Here is a 13,611-nt window from a genome sequence, read left to right on the forward strand (position 1 = left end):
AAAGAGTGCTCGAGAGCCCCTGAGCCTTGGCCGTACAGGGCATTTCCCATCAGTGCAGTGGGGGATGACTTCTGGAAAGACCCTCAAGTGTTGACAAAACAAGCTGAGATTTGGTCCCTTCAACCCAGAGTCACTCTATCCAGCGACTACAATTTCATCGCTGAAAACACAGGTGGTCACGGTGGCTCTTTTGAGCTTGTCCGTTCTCCAGACAAGCACCTGCTCTGGGCTTTTGATCAAGTGAGTTCAACTCTCAGGAAAGCACAAGGAAGCTGAGATGGCGCCACCAGAGTTGGGCAACTCAGAGTGGTAATCCCTAAAATTGAAGAGGCTTCTAGTACCCTAAAAAAATAGAGGCACTGAAATAAAATTGTTATTGCCTTTTATTAAACCCTACACTATGAGGGAATAGAAAAGCTGGGCAACTCATTCCTGCAGTAAGGCAGCTTCCAGGAGGCCCATAGAGTCACTTCCTGTCCTTCGACAGCTTTGCTAAGCTCTCCAATGCTTTACTTTGCATTTGAGATGCCAGCATCAAGACTGAAGCTGCTGCTTGACCTGTCCATTAAACAGCTGTCCAAAAGAAGAGTCCCATCACTTGCTTTTTACACACTTTGCCTGTATTTTCTAAGCCTCCAGGTCTGGTCTCCCTTTTCACCCCAGCATCCCTGCCAAAGCCCTTGACTGATGCCATAAAGATGCCCTCACACTTCTCCAGTCCCTCTTCTCTCCTAAATCTCTCCCAGAGAGGAGCTGCCAGCTAAGCCCCTTCTCCACCTCCTGGTGTACTTGCCAAGCACTCTTACCCTGTCAGCTAACTAACTAAATACTTCCTCCTAGTCTGAGAAAATAATGTCAGTTACTATTTAATGGTGGTGTAAATAGGAAAGTGAAGCACTTTGAAGTTTAATTTATTGCACAGTTACTGTGATGTATACATAACAGTTTTCCCCTCTACTGCTTACTGTATATATTCTATAGGCTAAGCAAGCAGCAGGATGATTTGGTTGATGCATCTCTGTTCCCTTGCTGTGCCTGGGGTAGGGAGGGAAGCAGCTGTCAGCTGCAGGACCTGGGGAAGCTCACTGCACCATCACAGTGATCTCCCCTGGGCTGTGAGGTTATCGTCTACTTTGCTGTTTGAGGTGTCCTTTAGCCAGATGAGAAGCCAGCAGAGCTAAGTTCCTGGCCATTAGACCTGTCTTGTAGCCAATATTTGTAAACCAATAGCCAATACAATAAATCAGTAGCCAAGTGCTTGCAAAATGCTGTTGTGTCTAAGGAGTTTGGTGGAGTTTTTTCGTCCAATTGCATGTATGGATATATGTAGTTCTGGAGACTAAACCGCAGCTGTTTGCCCATCTGTTGAGCATAAGAAAAACTGACTGGTTCCCTCCAGACAGCACCATCACAGCGTCTGCGAGCAGGGGCAAGGGCTTGCTCTCTCCTTGAGCTTGTCTGAGGTTGCATCCAACTGCAGTGCAGCTGCCAGGGGGAAGGGGGGTGGGAGAGGGGCAGACAGGGGCTCAGTTGCCCATTTCAGAGATGATGCGTTAATACAGACTCAGCAGTCTGTGTGTATCTCTTAGTTATCAAATACCCCCTCGATCCCAGGACTGCTTCATTGAGGGTGGGAATTTGGACCTATGGAAAGCTGAGGTCTCACTAGAGCAAAAGCATTCATGTAAAGCAAGAATATGGTCCTCCAAAAATTGCAAGAAACAATTTTGCCCCGTTCTCAGGGAAAACTGAAACACTTCCACTTCACACACAAACCACCAGCAGTTTGTGCAAAGGTTCTTATTAACACAGCGACCCCGACCTCAGCCTCCCTTGCATCTCCACCAGCAGTTCCTCCATTGCCCTGTGGTGGGGATGCATCCTTGGGCAGGAAAGCAAAGAGGTGCTGGGAGCATCCCACCCAGCAGGGAAAGCTCCAGTGTGGGCTGGCTTGAGGGCAACTGCAAGGCAGAGAGGACAGCTTCCACCTCCACCCCATCCCTTGTACCTCTGTGCCCCCCCATTCCATGGGCAGTTGGAAATGTAAGAAAAGGAGAGGATATGGAACCTGTTTCCCGTCTCCTCCCCAGCACACGGCAGGCTGTGCTACCCCGTCCCTCCCCTGCTGACTTTATTGCCCCACACGATTGCCCCGTGAAGGCTGTGGCACAGCGCAGGATGTGCCCGCTGGGCACGGTGGTGCCTGTTGGTGAAGGGGACATGCGGGGAGAATTACAAGTGGGGCCCCACTGCCTCACGCTTCTTTCTCTGGGAGAAAATGGTGATACCGCAGCTGCAAAATGTGCTGACCTCAGCAGCGGGTCGGGGCCCAGAGGGGTCCCCCCTCCCCGGCACAAGGAGCCCTTAGTGGTAAAGGCACTGCTGCCATTGTGCGGCAGGATTGGATGCTTCCATGTATTCATTTCGGTTTAATGAAGGCGCATTCCTCAGAGGAGAAATATTTACATTCAGCTTCCCAGGTGGTCACCTTCGCCCAGATGACACACAAACAGGCAGCCCCCCCCGCTCCCTTTTCCAATCCAAACCTCTTTGAGGGCTCAGGGAGGAGGGGAGCAAGGGGAGGGGGGCTGCTGGGGGAAGCAGAATAGAGAAGGGAACAAAATGCTAATAAATCAGCCAGCCAGCCCTTTTCCCCTCCCCTCTGTGGAGTCAATGGAAAGTGTCATTTCACATGCTAATCCCCCTCCGCTCTGTTCACAACACCTTTTCCGAAAAGTGTTTGGGAAAAGTCCTTGTGGCCCGTTTACAGCTCCCTGCCGCTTCGGATTCCTTCTTGTCTAAGGCCGCGGCCCCCGTGTGGGTCTCTCCCTCCAGCGGGGCTCCTTACAAAAAAAATCTCAACAAAGACTTAGGAGTTCATCAGCCTCCCACTGAAATTCACAGCTGCTGAACAAACTAATCCCCTCTCTTGGCCTTTCTTCCTTTCAATGGGTTCTTGGCTTCAAAGACACTTTGGGAAAGGACTTTGTGGGGACTCACACTGCTCCCTCAATAGAAGTTAGTGCAAGCATTATCTTCAGAGCAAGTGGCTTTACAAACAAATACTGCCTAACAATCTCTGCCCCTCCAGCTCCCCCAAACACACAAGCCTAGCCTGCAGACATGATGTTATCTGCAACAGGATTAGAGCTCTGTTCTCTGTGCTCAGAGATCCTTTCCTACAGATGCCCCCCCCCCTCCAATTCTTTGTGAACCCAAAGGCCTTCTCACCCAACAGAAAACGCTTTCTCTATGGAGCATCGCAGGGATGCTGCGGTAGCATGTGCCCACATGGGAGGAGGCAATGTGGACCATAGACCAGAAGCTGCAGAAGCTGTTACCAGCCAGCAGAGATAGTGCTATAAATGGAGGAACACTTTCCAGGGGGGCTTGTGAGGACATTTACCACACCAGGGACACAAAGACAGGGCTTCCACCACAAGCCTTGCAAAGACTCTCGAGTGGGTCACCTCCCTTCCTCTTGCCTGGTTTCACTACCAAGAGTTTTAGGGACAGTGCTCGCTAGGGTAAACCTGAAGCAAAACTGAGCAGCAGCGGGACAAAGGGACAAGCAGGAAGGATGCATAGCAAAGGCAGGATAAATAGCTGGTCTCTGCACGAGTCCATGGGTAGCAGGACTGGTGTGTGCTGGAGGGAAGTCAAATGCATCTGCGAAATACAAGGAAAATCTGTGCTTATTTCTCAGTGGTACAAGTGGCCTGAGTTAAAAAAAAGAGGGGCTGGACTGCACACGGTACTGTAACTGGATCCAGAAAGGCAGAATCTAAGAAATAGCAGGCTTGTTAAATGATCTCAGAAAGCTAGGACTTTCTTTATATACTTGTTAAGCAAATGTATGCCTCCAGAGCCACTTGCTCACTTTGTTCATCATCAGAAAGGGTCATAACACAAGTGCTGCCTTTGAAAATCAGCTTGCATCTCCCTGATGGGGGATGGCTGAGAGGCCAGACCAGTTGCTAACTGCTCCCAGACTGGGCTGCAAAACCTCTGCAAGATTCCCTTACGCTTGGTGTTTGCCTCTGTAAGCAGCAGAACTAACAAAGGCTGTTTTTCCCCTCAATGTGTGTGCTGTGCCCATAACACTCCAGAACCCTCATAAACCCTGGTCCCTTCCCAGCAATGGCCCTTCAAACCTTCCCCATCCAACCAATCTTTCTCAAGCTTTACTTCCTCCCAAGCCCTCCAGCCATGAGCCAGGTAACGCAATCCTGCAATATTTCAGTTTCATGTGTGCTACCTGGCCTGTACATTCATACTAGCTAGCCAGCTTACAGCAAAAAGCAAACAAAAATTTTTTGAGATTACACCAGTCTTTTTGCAGAAGCTAGTTTGATTCCCCTCCCTCTTTATTTCAGTACTGATGTTTCACTTCAGCCTCCTTACCACCTTAAAAGCTTAAATGAAATCAGCCAACAGCTTCAGAAGTTACTAACTAATGGTAAGAACTGTCAATTCAGTGGTATAAGTCTGATTTCCACAAAGGAGGCCATATCCTCATCCTAGTTTAAAAGTGGTGTAATGCTGATTTCCAACAGGAAAGATCTCATCAAGGGCTCTCTGTTCACTTACTGACATACTTCCGACTTCAGATGTCAAGTGTAAAATCCCCAATGCTGCTGTGATTCTCTGAGGGAACCTCAGCCATCCTGGGGACCTTCTTGTGTCTGATGCGATGAACAGTCACAGTTGAGGTGGGTGATCTGGAGAAGATCAGTTCTCTGACCCTGCAGCCCTGGGGAGTAAGGCCTGAGGTCTCCACACACCAGCATGGTTGCTGCCCACACCAGCAGAGTCCAGAATCTGGTTTGCACCACACCATTGTCAATTCCTCCCCCTCACCAAAGCTGAGAACTCGGCTCTCAGTGGGTGGCCCTGCAGACTGAGGGAAGTCCCCTGTAGCCAGAGGTGACAAGTCTAGGAATAAAGCTACCAGCATCACAAAACACAGCTTTTATTTCACTGTTCTGTAATATCTCAGTGCATCAAACTGCAGCAATAGAAACAACACAGCAGCAACAAGGAGGCACTTTGACCTGGAAAGGAGAGAATGAGAAGTGTCCTCTCTCTCCCTTCCCCAATTCCCCTCCCTCCTAAGTCTCATGGTAGAGCAGGCTGATTCGCATGTCACTGAACCACAGTCCCACGATGGCACTATCACTCAAACAGCAAGCAGAGGAAGCAGGGGCTAGCTGCAGCCAAACATTGGGAAGAAGCCTTGCTCCCACCTAGGGCCCAAAAATTATGCTTCCTGGTTAGCATGAAAGAGGGCAAGAGAGAGGAAGGCAAGGAGGGAGGAAGAGAGGGAAAGACACACATACACAGATGTGCCCTAAAATCCCATCTGTCTCCCCAGACTTCTTCCCCAGGATAGATACGCTTCATTCATCTATTTTACCCCAGAGGAAATGCCACAGTGATGAAAAGCCTCAGCACAGCCATACCCTTGAGACCCGACAGCATCGCCTCCTGCAGCATATTCCTACTGCCACAGTGCCAAGGGGCCTTTGAGAACCACCTTTGCAGGTATCTGTTACTGTAGGCAGAACGAATGCACCATGCTTAGAGCAATAAGCTGTCTCTTCCTGCTCAAGTCTGGGCTGGTCAGAGTAGCTTGAGGGGATTCTTTATGGGACCTGAACAACCCCTGCTGCTCATAAAGCCCCTAGACTGTCTAAAAAGCCCGATGTAGGAAGCCTTTAGATAACACCAGTGGGCAAAAGGCAAACTGTGCTAACATAAAGGAAGAGAAAAAGGCCAGGAGCCAGAAAGTGTGGCTTTTAGCCCAAACACAGGATGCGACCAGCTCTGGGGAGGAGCACACAGAGCAGTCCAATCTAGTAGCATTCCTGAATGGGAGAGTCCCAGGAGCTGGAAGGGGGAAATCAGCCCTGGGCCTGAAACAGAAAGGGCTCAAGCCTGCAGCTTATGGGGTAAAATATATAAAGGAGGGGGAATAGAGGGTAAACGGGAGACTCAACTGTGAAGAGAGAGGGCTGGGTGAAGAATACAGAGAGAACCAAAGCTAGCCCAGAGCATGCTGGTAGTTAGCCCTAGTTGTAGCAAGATATGGGTGCAGAGGGGTGAGCGGAAGAGTTAAGGATGAGAATGAAGACAAAGGAAGAACCAGAGGAGAGATCCTCAGGGCAGTCCACCAGAACAGGGACATGACAGCTTAGGTCCCAAGGGAGCCCAGCTGTCACTCAGGCAGTTTACACTGCAGCAGGGAATAGAGCCTGAGGCTCTTCTGTCTCGTGGTGCTGCAGGTGCCAGCCCTGTTTGTCTCCTAAAATAAAAAAAACAATGCCAGTCTGGGAGGGAAGGAGTTTCCCCTTTGTGCTGGGGGAACAGGGAAGAGGGAGGATCTCTGTGCAACGAGGACAGCCTGAAATTGGGATCCCTGGGCTGGGAAGCGGTCTCAGACTAGCGAGAAAGAAGAGAGAGAAAGAACAGTCTCCAGGAGTCCCAGGCACCAGTGGGCTATCTGGAGAGTGGATGGGGCCACGTGTGCTGGCCCAGCACAGTTCCAGGCTCTGGCACAGACTTATTCCTCCAGAATCAGAAGGAGAGTCCACAACCTGCAGCACATCAACAGGTGAGGGAGTCCACCAGCTCTCAGTGTGCTCTGTTCCAGCTGCTCCACACTTTACACGTTCAGCTTGCCAGCAATGGTCATGAGGACTTTCAGGATGGGCATGAAACCAGACACCTCACTGAAACTGCTGCTGCTCACCACTTGGGTGTGAACCAGGAGACCTTGTTGGTAGTTCCTAGCCTCAATGCAGCGGGCAATTTCATGGAGACCCATGAGGATGGTTGGAGAGAGCTGTGGGGAAGGAGCAGAAATGAGTCAGCATGTTCAGCAGTGTAACACAGGCCCTCCTCCCTCCAGACCCTTCCCTCCTGTTCTTTACCTCATCCTTACCAAACAGCACCTACACACTCAAGCAGTAGCAGGAAGGATAGTCTGCTTCCTCCCTTGGTTTCCCAGCCAACAACAAACATTAATCTTTACAGTGAGCGCAGGTCCTAAGTAATGACATTTCAGCATTAACTGAATATCTGATGTATTTGAGCAGCTCAAAGGTCTATCTAGAATGGAATCCTGTCTCTATTCAGGCCTAATATGGACACTCAGGGAAAGGGTGTATGTTAAAAGGATGCTTCCCTTGATAGCTATCCATCCAGCAGTTGGCATCAGCAGCTTCAGAGCTTTCTAAGCCAGAGGTTACACTAGGTTCACACCTACCCCCAAGTGCCCCTTCCCTTCTAGAACCTTTCTATATGCCACTATAAATCCTGGATGTAAAAGCACCCTGCAAATACCTCCCCAGCTTTTTCTTACACTACGTTTGGGCCAAGGTTAAGGAAAAAGAGGTAAGGCTGGCTGGATTCAAGGTGCATTATAAGGTTTGGCACTCCCCTAGCTTTCTCAAGAGGGTATGTGCTGGAAACACTGGGACAGACACCAAGGCCCAAAATCCAACGCAAAGGTGGGATCAGGAACCTTGCTGGACCAGAAGGAATGGTGACACCTACTTACCGTCTGCTCACGGAGCTTCTCATACAAACACTCCAGCCGCTGCAATGCATCCTCCAGCTTCCTTCGGGTTTTCTGAAGTGAAACAGGTATTGCTAGCTCTGCCAGAGCTTCAAACCTACCTCTCCCAGAACAAAGTTGTTCTTGCTCAGTCCCTCTCCTCCTCTGTTCTTCCCACAGCACCTTACAATTCAGCTGTATCTCAGCCTCTGTCAGCCAGGGACTGTGATACAAGCCAGCCATGCCCTCACTGTGCACATATACACGCACGTTTTCTCTCCTCAAGACAGGAAGCTGGATTTGCCCCTTTTCCCATCTCTCATGCCCTAGGCATTCCTCCTTCTGCCAGTGTTTGCAGACCACAGGACAGAGCGACTACTTCCAAAGCTTGAGAAACATCCCCTATCCACTAGTTGACCCACAGGGCATTCAGACAGCCTCACCCTGGCTGACCTAAGCAACAGCTTCTTCCCTCATCTCCTTGAGGAAAAGGGGGAATATCCTTCCCACTCTAGGTAACCACCAAGGAAAGGGCCTGAGTACTGAAGCTCTGGTAGGACTGACCCCATTAACCCCACCTTGGATAATCCACTCACACGTAGATTATACCGTGGATAGAAATGCCTGGTTCTGGGCAACACTGGGACAGTAAGCCTTAGGAGCTCAGGTGCGTTGCATTGCTGCACGAACCCAGCTATTCAACCTCCACATAAGCCAAGTGCTAAGCCCAAACCAACAGGCCTTTCTGTCCATAGAGAGAACCTTTAGGTTATCTCCCAGTAATTGCTACACTGCACTCTCAGAAAGCACAGAGCAAACATGCTGAAGCTGCTGCTACACACAAATTGTCTGACTCTGAGATAGCAGTTTGGGCTCAGTGCTCATCCCAACATCCACTAAGCAGAGGTATTCTGGAAGGTATTGGTGGTGCCCACAAGCTCTGGGAAGACTTAGCAACCTAACATGATGCTGCAAACACTGCTTTTCTGCTTCCAGACAGTCTGGCCTGATACATTCATGGAACATGACACGTATGCCAACAGCCTTCCAGGAACCAGGGTGTAAAAATTACAGTGACTCGGACACAAAGGTTACCTGGCTTTCTCTTCCAGCCAGGATATCTCAGCCCTTCCCTCTTAGCTCTGAGGATAACTGGTAATACCAGCTCTGCAGGAACTATCTACAGATCAAGCCAGTGAAAACCTTTCCTCAGAGAAAAGAGCCAGGAGGACAGAACCATTGGTCCAGAGAGGCAAGGAGAAGCAGTGGATAAATACTAGAGAATGCATCTCAGTTCCAAGAGATGGACAAGCCTTTGGCCTAAAGGAAGGAAGCAATTAACTTGGTTATAGGGACAAGACTCTTCCTCTCTTTTCTCAACCAAAAGAAGGGAGTACCAGTCAACATCTACGAGGGCAAAAAGCCAAAGATCAGAGAAGGGAGGACTTACTGGATCAGTGGCGACAGCAGAGCAGCGTTGCACCAACCCTTCAAATGTGGTCTTCAGAGCCTGGTGCTCAGGGGGCACCTCCTTCTTCTCAACCCTCTCCACAGGTAGCTGGTGATACTAACAGAGAGAGAAGCAGCTGAATGAATACAACAGGAACGTGAAAGGCTGGAGCAGGGAGATTCCCCTCCTGCAGCTATGAACAGAGAAGATTTAACCCCTTTGCAAACCCAGAGAATACCTAGAAGCACAGAGTTAGATTATCATCTTCAGACTGTGGTATAGTTTCGGGCCTCTCTAGATTCGCAACTCCAAGCAGGCTGACAGCCTGCCTGGCCTCCCTCCCTGTCTCCCAGCTGTACCCAGGTGTCATTTTCCACCCTGGCAATTCCTTTAACACTCAAGCAGAGATGTCTTATAAGGGCTAGGGAGCAACATAAGCCCTGCAGCTGCCAAGTAATAAGAACATCAAAAGCTGAGTTGTTTTTCTACTTCACAAGGAGCTGGTGGCTGGGGAATGCCCCACTTTCCCTGGGTACCTGCAGGCTGCCTTCCTTGGGTGCTCCTGGGGGTGACTGGCCAGACTCTTGCAACCTGGACAGCTGAGGATGGATCCCTTGGGGCTCTGCAGGCAGGCTCATTACTGGAGCTGTGATGGGGGCTGGAGGAGTAAATTTCTCAGGCAACTGTCAGCAAAAAGAAATAAAAGAAAAAAAAAATCAAGAAAACCAAGTCCAAGGAAGGAGAGTTGGTTACATTCTCTGCAGTCAAATTCAACTTCCTTTCTAACTTGCAGAGTGCCCAGTTCTCAAGATGATGTGTAACACATCCCTTTTCTTTCAGTCCCCTGGCTCAGAGCATGGGGCCCTTCCTCTTGCATCCCAGATGAAGAGTCAAAGCGACAGCAAGAAAACTCCTCTGGAATTGTTCAATCAAACAGATCCGTTGCCCCTGAAAGCACTGGTCCTCAGAAAGCCGCCTTGGCTCTGTGACGGCACGAGTCTTGAATGTAGAGATTAGCAGCAGTAAAGTGTCCAACAGAGCAAGTGTTGGGGAAAATCCCACGACATAGGGGGAGAATCCTCTTGCAAACACTTCATCGTGCCCCAGCTAAGCCAGAGAGTCAGGCTAGATTCACTCTGACGGGGCTAGATCAAAAGGAGATGGCTTTAACAAGAGGCTAATCCTGTTGTAGTGAGCACAGCCTGAAGCAGGTTCCCAGCTATGCTGCCAGAAAAAGGGCGAGAAGTCTGTTCCAAGCTAAAGAAGAGGAGTTGGGGGTGGGAATGGTGCCAAAGAAGCTTCTTGTCACACCTGCCAGCAGGCAGCAGTGATAGAGTACTGATAGCATTTGTGGCAAAAGAGCTCAGCTCACAGGTCCTCTGGTGCAATCACTACAAGGCAGAAAGCAGCAAGGCCAACATGGCAGGCAGCTCACAGCTATGCCTGTCCCAGCTTCTTTCAGCAGAAGTGCCTTATCAGTGGGTATCAGCATCAGAGGAAAAATCACTGTGGGTCTCTCTGTCATGAGAGGAAATGCTGCCCCCAACTGTCAGGTGCGAAGTGAGCATGATCTCCCCAGCCACTATCAAAAAAAGGTGTGTGGGCAAGGGGATAAGATTAAATCTGTATTTCTAGCAACAAATTACTGTAGTCAGCCTGGGAAGTACTGTCAGAGGATGCAGCACCACAGATGATAACCATATTACAAAACAGCCACCCTGGAGAACAGGATGCGAGTTTGAATGGCAAAGGGTTGGGATAACTTAGACTCCAGTCCTAGCTATGCATGTAATGCACAAGTGAACAGACCAACATGGAATGAGACCTGCTGAGTGTGACAGGAAGCATTTATAGGAATGTGTCTGTTGCATGGAGCTCCCTGGCTAAAAGACACCCAACACATATTGCAGCTGAAAGCTTACCTTTTTCTTTTGAAGGCCTCCTCTTATAGCAGAGGGATCAGTCCAAGATTCCTGAGCTGCCAGGAGACAGAACAAGACACAAATGTCAGACTTTGAGAAGGTGGTCACAGCAACAGTTCATGGTTGCTTGCCATTTGGAACTTGCTCAGCAAAAGGGCCCATGGCTCCAATTCCCCCATCATTGCACCTTCAGACCATTTCAACCAAGCCCACAGGCCCAAGAACTGCTCTTGCTTCCCTCTCTCTTTCTTAATTATATTCTTAGCATCCAAGTATGTGCACAGGCTTCATGAGGTGACGTCTGATCAGATTTAGCTGGCACACACCCACTTTTTGCAACTACCTGAAGCTTCCCACATTCTGCATAGGTTGTGCAAGTCAGCCTCAGAGTCAGGCCTGAACCTTGGTCAGGACCTGCATGTGTGTGCACATCAGGGTTCAGGGAATTCCTGGGGTTCCCCAAGCAGAGAATCCAGCGCTGTGGTACCTGGTACCACAGTGAGGGCTATGCTATGGGTGAGAGAGGGCTTCTCAGCAACACTCACAGGAGTGCCTCACGGTGGCAGTTCTCAGCAATGCAGGTTGCTGCGATAGAAGGGGGAAGAGTTAGGAGGAGGTTGAAATTTTCCCCTTCCAAAATCACGTTCAGAACCAAAGCTCAGGAAAATTTGCTGGCTTCCCAACTAGAAAAAGAATAGACTTAACCAATCCATCCCTTGGGAGCAGAGGGGTGTCTCAGCAGATGCTTCTGTGGTACCTAGCCTCTAACCTCACTCCACGTAATTAAAAAAAATAAAAAATATCTATCAGACAACATGACATCAAAAGACTTGTGATCACACTTTATTCCGCTAAGGTTGAATTCCAGCTGCCTTGTCTGCTGCTGTCCTGTAAGGGTACCTGTATCTCTAGACAAAATCCCAGTGCTTCTTTTGTCACCCCAGTATTAATAACTTCAGGCCCATAAGATGGGAATAATCTGTGAGAAAGTGGCATAATTCTAAGAGGCAATATCAGAATTGCTGGAGCTCAGTGCCACGCTTAATGAGTCACTGATCCTGAACTGAGCTTTAAATATCACAGGGGAAAGATGCAAAAGGTGCTTTATTACTTTAATTACCTTTATTATTAAAATTCTGGCAGCCTCTTTTTGCCCTCCCTTTTCCCATGATTTCAAGACTTGTTCGCTGATGAGTTTGGATCAGTAGTTTAATTAAGTTGGCACTTGTTTCTAGCTTGGGGATTCTGTGCCCTAGCACTCTGCTGGCCCCCACTGAGCCTGTGGCCTAGCAATCCCTGGCACTATGCCAACTCAGTGGCACTTTGAATCCTCACAGGAAACATCTATTTAAATTATAGTCTTTAAGCCAGGCACTTAATCATCTGACATGAGACAACAGGACCCTGCTGCATTTTGCTAGGATGAAACTCTATCTTCCCTATGCTACTTGTGAAAGAGGATTTCTCACCAACCATGAAAGGAATGCCCCATGGCAGCAGTCTCCAGCAATGCCTGTCCTAGAGAAAACAGGTCTGTCAGAAGCTGGAGTAAGGGATTATCCTGGCCAGAAAGGAGATCAGCCAACACACTGCTGTCCTTCACCCTGGCCCCGACACTTCCCAAGAGTGTGGGATTTCTACATGTGGAGATCTCCCTCCATTGCACTACTGAGATTTTGTCCATGAGCTGTTCAGATCATGATTCTGTGTTCAGGGATTTCCAAAGTAAGCAAGTTTGGCCAGTCAGATTGAGTGATCTTACAGTCCCTTTCCAGGCTGAAACAAAGTACCCCTCAAAACCAGAACAATAATAGCAGGCAAGAAATCACTCTCAAGGAAGCCTGTTTGCACTGCTGATCCAGGCATAGAATCATAGAATGGTTTGGGTTGGAAGGGACCTTAAGGATCATCTAGTTCCAACCCCCCCTGCTGTGGGCAGGGACACTCTTGACTAGACCACGTTGCCCAAAGCCCCATCCAACCTGGTCTTAAACATTTCCAGGGATGGGGCCTCCACAACCTCTCTGGGGAACCTGTTCCAGTGCCTCACCACTCTAACAAGAATTTCTTTCTAACATCTAATCTAAATCGACCCTCCTTCAGCTTAAACCCATTACCCCTTGTCCTGTCACTACACTCCCTGATAAACAGTCCCTCCCCATCTTTCCTGTAGGCCCCTTCAGGTACTGGTAAGCCACAATTAGATCTCCCATGCCATATGCATGCCAAAACCTGGGAATAAACGCTTCTCCCCCAGGAGAAGGGAACTTCCCAACAGTGAATTCCCATGGGGCATCTTCAGCCTGAGGAAGTGCTTGATATCCTTGCTCTTGGAATCATCTTTCTTTTAACAGAGAAACATTGAGGCCTTTTGTTTCTCTGCTGAAGGGACAACTCCCTTTCTAGCGTCCCACTCCACACAGCAAGGCTTGCTTGGTGGTGTAATGTGGCTGCTCAGTACTCTGGTTTCCTAAATAAAGCTGAGATTCCCTGGATAATCTTTTGTGCCTGGTAGATGGTCTTTGGTGCAAGCAGAGACAGCCCACAGATATTAAGCCTTACCGCACTGACAGAACAGACTGAAAGATACCCACTCTCCATCATCAATGAATACCAAGGAAACAAATCAGTACAAAGCATCAGTCAGAAAAGCTCTATGGTCCAAATTCTCCCCAGCAGAA

At 49.1% G+C, this 13,611-nt stretch overlaps 1 protein-coding gene across 2 annotated transcripts in view; it reads right to left on the minus strand.

Moving 5' to 3' along the window:
• Positions 1–6,402: 6,402 nt before the first annotated feature.
• Positions 6,403–13,611, minus strand: part of SEC31B (SEC31 homolog B, COPII component) — a 33,396-nt gene continuing 26,187 nt past the window's right edge. For both annotated transcript variants that reach the window (XM_075758391.1, XM_075758390.1), the window contains 5 exons: positions 10,931–10,986; positions 9,545–9,691; positions 9,009–9,125; positions 7,562–7,633; positions 6,403–6,844 (listed from right to left, as the gene is read on the minus strand). In XM_075758391.1, coding sequence (XP_075614506.1) covers positions 6,665–6,844; positions 7,562–7,633; positions 9,009–9,125; positions 9,545–9,691; positions 10,931–10,986 — 572 coding nt within the window. In that variant the 3' untranslated portion in view covers positions 6,403–6,664. The remainder of the gene's footprint in view (positions 6,845–7,561; positions 7,634–9,008; positions 9,126–9,544; positions 9,692–10,930; positions 10,987–13,611) is intronic.

The sequence above is a fragment of the Balearica regulorum genome, chromosome 7 (assembly GCF_011004875.1).
Source record: "Balearica regulorum gibbericeps isolate bBalReg1 chromosome 7, bBalReg1.pri, whole genome shotgun sequence".
Taxonomy (NCBI): Eukaryota; Metazoa; Chordata; class Aves; order Gruiformes; family Gruidae; genus Balearica; species Balearica regulorum.